The 12,335-nt window shown below is 39.4% G+C and overlaps 1 protein-coding gene and 1 pseudogene across 4 annotated transcripts in view; both read right to left on the minus strand.

Annotated features, from left to right (window-relative positions):
* Positions 1-6,048, minus strand: part of LOC102792630 (peroxiredoxin-like 2A) — an 8,885-nt gene extending 2,837 nt beyond the window's left edge. The window contains exons 1-6 of one of the 3 annotated variants that reach the window (XM_035904828.2): positions 5,937-6,048; positions 3,359-3,601; positions 2,427-2,612; positions 1,893-1,984; positions 1,648-1,788; positions 9-173 (exon numbers count right to left, since the gene is read on the minus strand). In XM_035904828.2, coding sequence (XP_035760721.2) covers positions 9-173; positions 1,648-1,788; positions 1,893-1,984; positions 2,427-2,612; positions 3,359-3,554 — 780 coding nt within the window. In that variant the 5' untranslated portion in view covers positions 3,555-3,601; positions 5,937-6,048. Of the gene's footprint in view, positions 1-8; positions 174-1,647; positions 1,789-1,892; positions 1,985-2,426; positions 2,613-3,358; positions 3,602-4,080; positions 4,220-5,936 lie in introns of those variants that run through there. The other 2 variants (XM_035904829.2, XM_035904830.2) reach the window with 2 other exon arrangements.
* A 2,203-nt stretch (positions 6,049-8,251) lies between these two features.
* LOC102786233 (peroxiredoxin-like 2A) lies at positions 8,252-10,429 on the minus strand (annotated as a pseudogene). The gene is made up of 6 exons (XR_015719892.1): positions 10,358-10,429; positions 9,984-10,153; positions 9,504-9,595; positions 9,296-9,418; positions 9,040-9,204; positions 8,252-8,957 (listed from the first exon to the last, which is right to left on the minus strand). The product of XR_015719892.1 is annotated as a peroxiredoxin-like 2A (transcript).
* Positions 10,430-12,335: the final 1,906 nt, after the last annotated feature.

Genomic DNA, 12,335 nt, shown 5'->3' on the forward strand with positions numbered 1-12,335 from the left:
GAAGCTACCTGTTCTGCTGGTCCGATGACAAACACCCCTCCGAGGACAAAGCCCTCTCCATTCATGTTGCCCTGGTACCCAGACCTCCAGGCTCGCATGACGTTCTGCCACACTCCCAGGCGAATGAACCCCAGGCCTCCCATCCTTCTCTTCACCGGGCCATAAAAACATTTCTGCAATGCACATTTTAGTTTCAGTCCACCTCATTTATACACAGCATACAGCAATTATAGTAGCATTATTTGACTGCTACTCTAAAACTGATTTATCACTGCATTCTCATGACCCAACAATCTTATTGTCAACAAGCAATCCCTGACAGTTTGCACTGCTGCTTGATTTGAGATTAAAGATCATACAAAAGACAGGGGTACTTGTAACTGTGCTTCTGGCAGGACATTCAGTAAAACGGCCCCTTGCAGTTAAGACAAGATGCAGGTCAGGATTAATTTCTTCACAGAGCTCCCATTAGAAAAACCATTAGGAGGAAGGAGGAGGGCATTTAAGAGCTTTTTAAGCAGCAGAGGCAATGTCAGAAAGACAAAGAGAAGATATATGCTTGAAAAGCTTAATAGCAACGAGCTAATGAAACGCGACAGATTAGATCGTGCGTGGATAATGTGTGTGGTGGATACCATTAGAGACGCACTCATGCCGAGAATGAAAAAGATATCGCTGAGAAAAAAAACTCCAAAGAGTGCAGCGGCGATGACTTCAGCCTTTCACAACCTTTCACATGAACGATTACCTTCCTTTCAAACAGGCCTCCCCTGCTGTTATGGGTGTGAATATTTAAAAGCCAAACAATTTATCAGCATTAATAACTGACAGATAACAGTACTCATGTTACCATCATGGCAAATAAACATAACCAAGTGATCATAACGACTATGAGCATGTTGATTTAGACTTTTGCAGTCAATCTCTGCAGAGCCTACAATGTAAGTGAATGGTAAATGGCCTGTATTTGTATAGCGTCTTACTAGTCCCTAAGGACCCCAAAGCGCTTTACACAACCAGTCATCCACCCATTCACACACACATTCACACACTGGTGATGGCAAGCTACATTGTAGCCACAGCCACCAAGTGAAGTGAGTGGCCAACGGTGTTGCCAGCGTTTAAGGTTTTTCTGGTTCATTGCATGCCAGTGTCCTGTTTTATATGCGGTGTCGACCAATAAAAACAAAAAGATGCGCCGACTTTTTCCCCTCCTGCGTCTTCACTCTTTGTTGTTAGTTGGTTTTTTGATTTGTTTTTTTTCTCTGGGGTAAACATATTTGTCCCTCAAGTTTTCCCATTTCTTTGTACATTCCTTCATTTCAATTCCGATCATTTCAGCAATCACCCTGCAGCAATGTGACATTTGTGAGTGTTTATACTGATGCTATGATTACTTTTTTTGGATGCTATGGCAGTTATTATTATTCTCTCAAATATTAAATTCAAAAAAGTCACCTGAAATGCACAGGAGGACTTGACATGCATTTCAGTACACCATACAGTTACGAGGTAGCTACGATGGTGATTTCCTGCTGAAGCCTAAACTGGAAATCTATGCTAGAGGTTTTTCAGCTCAGCCAAGAACTCTCAGGTTATTCTCACAATTTTTCTGAGCATGCCTACTTGTTATCTACAGCTGCTAACCTGTTCATCTATATAGATGTCCCCAGCAAAGTGCGGTCTGAAGTCCCGGATCTCTGTGCCGATGTCTTCTTTCACAACAGCAACCAGAGGGACCCCGAGCTCTTCCAGCTGGGGCTTCAGAGAGGACAGCGCAGAGGCCTCCTGCAGCGAGACAAAAATACCAAAAAGAGAAAAAAATCACATCACATGCACTTAGAGTTAAGTGGAAACAGACTATGTTCATTCACAGAGACTTTTGACGTCACCTCTCTGCACAAAAATCATCCAGGTCTTCTTACAGCCATGATCACAGCCCCATTTGTCTCCCACAGGCTCTTTGCTTTGATGACCTTCTCATCTGCAGACAAACCCACGTAGAACTATTTCTTATCAAATCTTTGACCTCACACGTTAGCGATTAAACGCAAGTCGCAAAGATTACGAATGCCACAGTTAAAAGAATCTAACAGAGTTTGCAAGATAGAGAAAACAACTAAATGTTCACGGTCACATGGTGCATCTCTTTCACGATGTTCATTAAATACACAGTATAGGAATTTGACCAAAGTTTACAATGATTTAATCTGCCAGAAAATTCTAGAAAGTGGCTTCACTTTACATACTACACAAAACCTCATTCGCTGCATGTGTAATGTGTCGAAACGCGCACGAGGAAAGGAAACCACATGTGGCCGATTCTAGTGCTTATGTAACTTTATATTTCCTTTTAATAGCCTTAACTACATCTGCTGTTAGTCTGGTACACTCCAATATTGTACCGTATCAGAACGCTTTCTTACCACCCGTGGTGGAGTGCAGATCAGCATCTTCAAGGTACTGCAGCGTTGCATTGGCAGCTTTTGTAAGACACAGATCCGTGTTGGCCAGGAAGATCCCAGTTAGCGCAGCTCCGATGGCACCCAGACCCACAGCCCACATCCCCATTCCAAAGAGCTCGCCCTCCAGCCCAGAAGCAGAGGACAAAACTGCAACACAAAAAAGCAAAAGCATGTTGAGAAGAAGAAACATAAGCATAAGGGACATTAACTGTTCTTTATTAGAACAATATTTCACAGTGCTAGTGCAGACATCACATCTCAACTGAGATTGCATCTCAACAAGGCTCAGCATGCCCATTTTATTTGAATCTGGTGCAGACTGTAGTCTGTGAGTGTGCGTTTGTTTTTGCAACTCTTATCTAAAACTCACACATGCGATTAAATTCCTCACACACAAAGATCTGCAGGCAAATTTTGACTAGAGCAAATGTGCTTCTCGATAAAGCACAGCTAACCGCAGAGTTTGTTTTTTGTTGACGGTGTCTTTTAGAAAATATCGCAGCATAACATCAGCTGCAACTACTTATTTTATTATTTTAATTATTTAAAACATTATCTATCACCATTTCCCAGAACTGAAAATCTTTAAATATGGTTTGTTTTAGGGTTTTTTTGTCATTTCATTTTCTGAGAACAAGTTTATCAATTAATTGCCAAAGGGTTGGTAAACTCTGCGTATGGAACTCCAATCTGACGCAAATTGAGTTATTAAATGACTCGTTTAACTTGTTTGTTTTTGTAACATTTCAACCTGGAGTCATTCCAGTGTACGGTAAGTGGGAAGAAAGAAAAAAAAAAAAAAAAGAGTCGCCGAGCACAGGTGAACAAACTTGAAGTCTGGGCTGTGACAGAGATTGGCTAACTGTGTAGGGAGCAGTCAAATGTGTCCTTGCCTGAAAGGATCTTGTTTGGGTCTGGACTGGCTTTGGCATTACTTTGGTGAAACGGGGCAGCTTGGGTCCTTAGAAACTGAGGCCTGGCTGTGGTGGAGGGCTGGCTGCCTGGGTTAGAGCCCCTCACGGAGAGGGCAGAGCAGCGGAGGGCAAGCCTCCAGCTCAAAGCTGTGGAACATCTGGACAGAGCCAGCATGGTGGGTAAAGTCTGATGATCTGACTACACACACTCTTAAGATTTCGCTGGAAGACAGAAACACAAGTCGTTTCTAAGCAGGTTAAAGCATAGTGCAGTGCAATGCTATAAACAAACAACAACATAATCCACCTTTATCGAAAGCTAAAGTCAAGGATCGACTTGACAGGACAGGTTTAAAGGAAAAGAATTTCAAACTTTTGCTTTCATTGTGATCCAATTATCAGGTTTTACCACCTGTTAAACAAGTTACCCAGGCTTCAGTTACGCTCACACTGCAGACGGTGCAATCAAATGTAACAAAAGCATAACGTACAAAATGTTTGATCTTCCTTGCAAAGTCTACTGTGTAACTATTTTTCAAGTTCCTACTTTTGCCCCTTAAGTTCTCTTCTGTGTAGCAATCAAGACAGAAATTACACTGAAAACCAAAACACCGTTGCCAGTTTACAGCATGCTACACAGTGGGAGTCAAATCTGGCTTTTCTATATAGTCAACTTTAAAGTAAGATCAGAAAATACTAACTTGTCTCCATTGCCAAAGAATGAGTGAATGCGTCCCCTCCTGTGGTTCAGCCCATCCGGTTTAAAACTGAATCGCCCAAAAGCATTTGAGTTCTGACTCCTTATTACTCAGAAAATGAAGAACCAAAAAATATATATAACCACAGCAGCCAATCATCTGTGCAACGCACACAAGAGTCTGACTTTCTACATCTGCAGAGCCAGAAGTGGAAAAAAAAAAAAAAAAAGCTGTCAACACTGACTGCTGATCAGAATCTAGTCTTCCACAAAACATGTAAACAATGAGCACAACTAGTAAATTACAAGTTTCCTAAAAAATAAAATGCTTCACTGGTGATAGCGCATCAAACCCTGTGGTATAAAGTAAATTAGTTGATTTATCTACACTTTATTTGAACGTTTTTTTGCTTTGCTTTTCACTTCTTTCATGCGTCATCTTGCTGTAGAGTGAGTCATTTAACTCATTTACACCTCAAGTGCATGTTGATGAGAATACCGTGCAACTTTATACTTTTTCTAAAGTAGACGTTTGAATAAAATATTTGACAGCTACAGTAAAAAAGTAACCTGCTACAACATTAAAATAACTTTTTTATTTTATTTTTACTTGTGTTAAAGTATTCATAAGCTTTTCGTGGCTCAATCTGTGGCTTTTACCTGGAGAACTAGCGTGTCACTCATTATCACAATTGATAACTCAATGTAATTATGAGCTGATTTGTATAAAGCAGCTATGAGTAGATGTATGGCATTAGTATTGTCTACTCTTTGTTATTGCATAAATATTTTCATATTATACCCCACGACTAAGGGTGTAATTATCCTAGAATTAAATCTAATTTCCATGTTTGTTTGTTTTTAATCTGAAATTACAATGCAATTGTATTTGGCTAGAATACGTAGAAATACGTAGCGGATGAGACACTAGAATAAGGGGGTAATGCCTTTGTTTGTACAGGAGAGAAGAAATAATTATGTGTAATTTTAACCCTGTAAGGCCTGAACCATGAAATAAATGCAACAAAACCAATTCTTTGTTTATTGAAATTAATATAATAATAATTATTATAAAATGTGTTGTCAATTTCTGAATAATTATGATGCATGTATGAGTTTTAATTTGTATAGTTTATGCTACATCTGGCATTTTTATACAGTTTATTGCTTAAAAATGTATTGTTCACTTTATTCAGGTTTTCAAGAAAAAGTACGGCGGCCCTGAGAGGCCAAACGGACTTCCGTTTGGACTTCCCGTTGTGTTTTGTGTGCTTTTGCAGCACTTTTCTTATTACTAGTAGTAGTAGTAATAGTGGGGGGGGTTTAAGTTGCAGTCCATTTGGCCTCTCAGGGCCACCGTAGAAAGGAAAAATGAAACCATTTCACTGACGATGTAGAGGTCTCAAAAACCCATGTATCAACGCATTAATAGTTCCTCCACCTTTGACATTTAGCATACATGTGAATCAGATGATGAGATGGCAAAAACTAACTAACAGCCGCCCACAGATCACACGATACAAATAATGACCTTGATACTGGTAATTGTGTAAGCTGTTTGTTTACGATGACAACTGTCTAGGGAGACCAAACTTTAAAAGTGTAAATGAAAAGGAGTGATTTTCTGGTCGATTGCAACTGCGTGAAAGATACTGTCAAAGTCCAGAGAAGTTACTGTGGTGTATCACAGCGTCGCCGCCTCATAGATAAACCGTCTCCCATAAATTAGCATCTAAAATGAATACCCGTTACCGAGTCTGCAACCTGAGCCAGCCGGGCCTGCCAATGCATCTGTGCTTGCTCCGAAAATGTCACCGTAACGAAGATAATGAAGTAGTTTTGCAAAAAATACACACTTACCAAAATCAATTCAGCCACCAGTAACGCCTCTCACTAAACGGCTTGTCTTCGGACTTCTGCGCAGGCGTACTAACCGATTCTGAGCGCAGGGGAAACTAATCGAGCAAGATTTAATATCGTTTGACGTAATTGAGAAAAGTCAAAGCAAGACTGAGAAACAGGTAAATGTGCGGGCTCTCTATGAGCATCGCTGATGTATGGTTTTATTGTTAACTACTAGGAATGCAGTCAGGGGCGATTTTAGCCCAGTTTTGGAGGTGCTTCAGCACCCCCAAAATGAATCAAAGCACCCCCAAAGATGTCTTACTTTTTTTGAAAATATTTGCTGTTTGTGGGACACACTACTAAAAGTATAAAAAGCATACAGTACTTAATTGAGATGGAACATTTTAACAACAAAAGTATAGATAACCCCTCCCCCCTCCCAAAATGGTTTGTTCCAGCTCGGCTCTCTCCTACTCGCTCTAGCGCTGTTGCTGCCAGAGCGATGGTGGCTAAGACCACCTTTTTTAGTATTTTCTTTGTTCCTGAGTAAATCGGTTTGGCTGAGATTAAAGTTATAGTTTTTACGCAGCTGAATAAACGTCAAGCAGACAACTGATTATCAGAAGTGTGAGATGCTCCAGAATATACTCCGGTGTCCTGTTATATTTTAGATAACAATGAGTTTATTAAACTTCACCGAAACAATCTGCAAATTTCATTCAAATTTAATAAACTATCATCTTGTCTTTATTTTTAGTTAGCACATACCTTAAACACTTAGAGCTGTAAGCTAATGATAGTTATATAAGAGCAGATGCTGCTGGTGCAATAAGCTGTACGCTGTACATCCAATGGATGATGATCTGATTAGTCGACTAATTGCAAAAATAATCGGTGACTAGTCAACTATCAAAATAATCGTTTGTGGCAGCCCTAGTTGAAAACGTGTTTTCCGACGATGCTAGCTCTGTAGAAAAATTAGCGATATTTGACTGTCCTGTTGATCTCATTGAAATGTATACAGCCTATTTAAAATCTAAAACTTAACATTGTCCGTAGCCTGCTGTTGTTACCACTGTCCTGTTTGAAATGTAATGAGAGAAACTGGTTATTTTGCCATATGTGCATGTGCCGATATTGAACCCAAGGTACTAACTAGCTAACTGACTGGATGCCCATTAACCTTATAACTCCTGTTGTGTGTGTGTGTGTGTGTGTGTGTGTGTGTGTGTGTGTGTGTGTGTGTGTACAGATTATCAGTCCAAAGAGGGAGAGAGGAAAGAGGGGAACATGAGGACAAAGTACAAGATCAGGAAGTACCAGGTAAGAAAACAGACAGGGAGTTCTAACAGGCAAAACAGTAACTGTTTAACTGGCAAAGAAAAAGAAAGACAAACAACTCATACAATCTGGAAGTTGTTTTCTCCCTATATTAAAGCTGCTATACAGAATCTGCAAAACAAACTGGGTTGTCAGCCCTGGCACTGCATTACCATATTGAGCTTCAGTCAGAGGAAGTCACGGTTGCCAGACTTTATAAAGCTCAAGAGTGAGGCTGGTGCCATTCCAGATATGTTAACATTGTACAATCTTCTGGATAATCAGATCTTTCCCAAACTGAAAACTGTTATTCAGGTTGCCCTGACAAACCCAGTTAGCAGCTGTAGCTGTGAAAGGTCTTTTAGTGTCTTGAGTCAGCTCCATACCTGGCTGAGAAGGACCATGGGTCAAAGCAGACTCCAGCACCTGGCTGTGATGTCAGTTGAGAAAGAGATGCTTGAGAGACTTGACCACCAAAATGTGATAGACAGATTTACCAACCTCAAGGTGAGGCGACATAGGTTAAAAGAAAAGAAAAAATCTGCAGAGTTATAGTAGTATCTGCAGTAAAGATCTTTTCATACATTGTATACATTGTACCATAGGCCAAGGTGTCTCAATTTTCTAATTTTTTAATAATATTTTGTACATTTCAAGGACTCTTCTATTTTTGGAGTGTATTTTTTATGTATGTGTATTGTATTATACATACACTTTAGAAGTGAATCTCTGTCCAAAAAATGCACACAGTTTACTTTTTACTCACTATGAGCATCATTCATCATTTTTCCCCAGTAATTAAGGTTAGGATATGTATTTTTTTTTATTCCAATCCATTCTTCTTTAGCAGCATTTTAATAACCTTGATCAGATTTGATGGTTTTGTTACAGACTTTTCAAAAAAGTGTTTTGCTATTCTTTCAAAAATGTGGGGATTAAATTGTGTTAAAATGTACAAAACAGTGATGTCATGTTTTGAGACGAGGACCCAGGCACACAGGGAGACTTGATGGATTTAAGAAACTTATGATTTAATAAAGAAATTTGCAGACTTGCACAGAGAGGGTAAAATTATGATGACTGATAATGGAGATGAAGACAACAGACGATGAGGACAGGGAGGAACAGGGGTTTAAATGCACCAAGGAGACAGTCAGAGGGAACTTGGGACAACTGGAGGCATTTAGGGATGCAGGGACTGACAGAGACGGGGGAAGAAGTCTCATTGTGATGAGTAAAGTTTACCTTGCCTGGATGGGCAGCTCTCTGGGTGCTCAGCACCCCCAAAGCTCTGATCCTAGAATCGCCCCTGAATGCAGTTTACATTAAATTTTCATCATATTAGGCCCAGATTACGGTGTTGGTTTTGTGCGCTTTGGGATCAGAGCTGTTCTGTCTTTATTAGTTTAGAAACAACCCATCATTAAAAACACACAAAACATCATTACACAGTCGAGCTCATATAACCAGACATTGAGTTATTACACAGTTAAAGTGTCACATTTTAACCACATCGCATGACATCTCAGCTTGTTCATTCTTATTTGCTAGAGGACATGCTTTTAGGAACATGTTATCTATCACTATCACACAAGCTAATAATAATTCTGGCATCTATCCTTTCATGTCTTATCGCATTTTGCGGGCTGTTCTGAGCACTGCCAGTATATTCACTTTATCCCCAAATTCCGTTTCCCGGTGCTCCAGTAGAATACCCTGGGAGAAGAAATATAATCAATCATAACCAATGAAAATATCCAGATACAGGTATTTTTTTTAAACATCACTTGTCCTCTACCTGATCTCCAGGCCCAATGACAAACACTCCTCCCAGCACTAGTCCTTCACCTCTTAGGTTTCCCCAGAAGCCCCTCCTGTAGGCCCTCCAGATGTTTCTCCACACACCGATGCGCAGAAACATGGAGAGACACATCCACCTCACTTGTGGGCCATAGAAGTTTTTCTGTGAGAATGAATATAAAGCTTATTGGCTTTAATTATGAAACCTTCCTTTTTCTTTGAATATCCCAAAACATTGCATAGAGGCATAAGACCTTCCCCAAAAAGTATTTCTTAAAGCAGTCCAGCTCCTTGCCGAGGTCATCTTTCACCACCGCAATGAGGGGAACTTCAAGGTCCTGCAGCTGGGAGTTAAGAGAGGACAGCTCAGCAGCCTCCTAGAGGGACAAGGAAAGAGAGAATCAAAAGCATGAGTGAAAGATAAGCAGTTGTTTTTACACACATGGGTATCTCACTTCATACCTCTCTGCACAGTAATCATCCGGGTCGGCGTATGACCGTGACTACAGCTCCAGTCTTTTCCCACAGAGTTTTGGCCTTGTGTCTCTCATGGACTAAAAGAGAAATCAGAGCATTACTGAATCTAAATGCCACAGAGTTTCCCTTAAAGAAAGAGAACTCACATCCTTAAAATGAACCATATTTATGTGTCTTAAAAATCTTCTCTCTTCTAAATGTTAATGAAAGTTTGAATGGTGAATGGTGTTGGATAATTTTACAAATTTACAATTTTACAATTTTTCACATAATTTAACTACTCTCTCTGTTTATCAGTCTTGTAGACAAGTTCCTGTGTTAATACACACACACACACACACACACACACACACACACATATATATATATATATACATTTTCCCACCACAAATAAAAAATACAATTTGCATTTCAAATGTTCAGATCTCTAAGTTGTTATAATTTTAATACTGATCTTTGACTTACCCCCTCCAGTTGTCTTCAGTTCTGTGTCCTGCAATATTTTTAGGTCAGCCCATACTGGTTTGGTCTGGAACCAGTCTGTAATGGCACTTATGACCTCTGCAACAAACAGACTCACTGCCTTCAGGACAGTGGTAACAGTCACCATGGTCCTAAACTGGCTCTATGAGGACCTGCACAGAAAGCAAGCACAAAGATTAACTTTCAGATATGTTTCTGTCTTTATCGCACGCTCATGCATGCTGGGAATCAAGATGATCTCAAAGTCTTTTCATGGGACAGTCCCTCTGAATGTCACCAAACTAAACAACATAAAATAGTCTCATTAATAATGTCTAAGCACGTAACTGAACTAGAATCTGTAAAGCAACTCTTACCAGGCTGTGCTTCACGGAGAAATGTGGAGAAATCTTATGTTTTCAAGCAGCCTGGTAATCTCTCAACCCTCAGATCAGTCCAATAACAGTCAAATCCTTACTCATATGAAGGAAACATGCAAGGAATTCCTCAAAATCTGCTGTTAAACAGGGATTACGATGAGCTGAATTCTCAGTACCAGGTGCAGCACAGACAGCTTATCAAGCAGCAATGCAGACTCGGTGGTGCAACAGCATTTTTGGATATTTATTTAATGAGTTATGTTGTTCTAATTACAATTAAGCTGCTAACATTAATAAATAAAACTAGACAGGAACTCAGAGGTTGCTTATGGATGTAGCACTCTTCTGTGATTCTTCATTACTTGCCAGCAAAACAAGCTGAAAGTAACTGGACATCTCTTGTGATCAGCTGAGACCAACGCTGACACCTGCAGGAGGTTAGCGACATTACAAAGTCTGCAGTAGCTGACTTCCATGATACAAATAGCATTGTTTATTATTGTTTTGCTCATTCATCAATCCCACATTTTAATCAGTTTTCCAGTTATAGCCAAGTCAAGAATTGATTAAACATGCCTCTGTGTACCACACATTAGTCTATTAGACATGTTGAGCCATCTGCAGTTGTGATATTCAGGTTTTGCTCAGTTCCACATATAAGGAATTTCATTAATTCATTCTGGGTGTTAGAAAAGCATTGTTAAAAAGAAATGTTTTAACTTTACTTAAACGTTTTAATTGAAAAACACTCTCTTTGAGAACTGAATTGATGAATTTTTTTGTTCGGCTTTTTTTTTTTTTTTGTACTTTTGAGATTTGTTGTGAAGGACTAATACAAAGTGTAACTGTCTGTCGTTGAGTGCAATGATCTGCTGAAATTTCTGTTTTATTTTTGTTAAATTGGAAATTTTGTGAAAGCCCAGATTTAACCTCAGATAAACTGCAGGTTAAGGAGTTGGTGTCTGGTTTCAGTGTCAGATATATATGAGTATCATGAGCATAATAATTGTTGTTTTCCCTTAATCAGATTAATGAAATTACAAATTTTAATCTATTTAAAATGCAAAATCAGTCAAATTCTCACATTTGACCTTGATTTTGACTTATTTTTTTGTAAACTAATTTTTCCCATTATTTTATTTCTAACCTTGTATCCTTTTCTCCTTGTCCCTATCTGTAGCAATAAAACAACTGATATATGCTTAAAATCAGCATTCCCATTACAATGACATTGCAGTTTGCTACTTTATTACCTAATAATGCAGTAAAATAGAGTGGGCCAGTAAATAAATAATCGTTTAAATGTAGTGGTTTTGCAGGTGGATATTTCCTGATATTGAGGGAATTGCTATTAATGTTAGAAAAACTGGTGGTAGTAGAAGATACTGAGGAAAGATTTAATTACACAGAGGCAAGTCAAACGAATATCATGCCTTGCTCCATGATTTCTATGAGGAAAGTGGATTGCTAGAGTGGTATTGAAGGTAATATTTCACTCATTGGTGTCAGCTTCACCGAGGAATGTGCTGAGAGTCCCAAATGGGCTGGGTGACTCTCCACCAGCCCAGCTGCTGCACTCCCTCTGGCTCAGCCATGTGCTGGGTTAATCTGCCCGGAGGTGTCTTTTTGTTGCTGTAAATGATTATAGGTCATTTACTTGGTAATGTAACAGATGGTCTGTTTTTGTTTTCGTTTATATTAGAAAAAACTCATCCATTTGTGATGATTTAATGTGCTTTAACCATTGTGTAAAACTCATCTGTGAGGTTCAAGTGACGTCTTGGCTTTGTTTCGCTGCTGGTGTTCCCGTCACACTAACACACAAATGCAAACATATAAACAAATGTAGAACACTGTTGTCTGGGACCAATGCTGCTGGGAGTGTGTGGGACAGACAGCCAATCAAAGCTGAAGAACTGCGCCCCACCTCCTGTGTGGTGTTGTTGCTCATTTGCATTGGTTGACATGTTACATT

This window comes from Neolamprologus brichardi, chromosome 13 (genome assembly GCF_056152115.1).
Source record: "Neolamprologus brichardi isolate AB-2024 chromosome 13, ASM5615211v1, whole genome shotgun sequence".
In the NCBI taxonomy this organism is placed as follows: Eukaryota; Metazoa; Chordata; class Actinopteri; order Cichliformes; family Cichlidae; genus Neolamprologus; species Neolamprologus brichardi.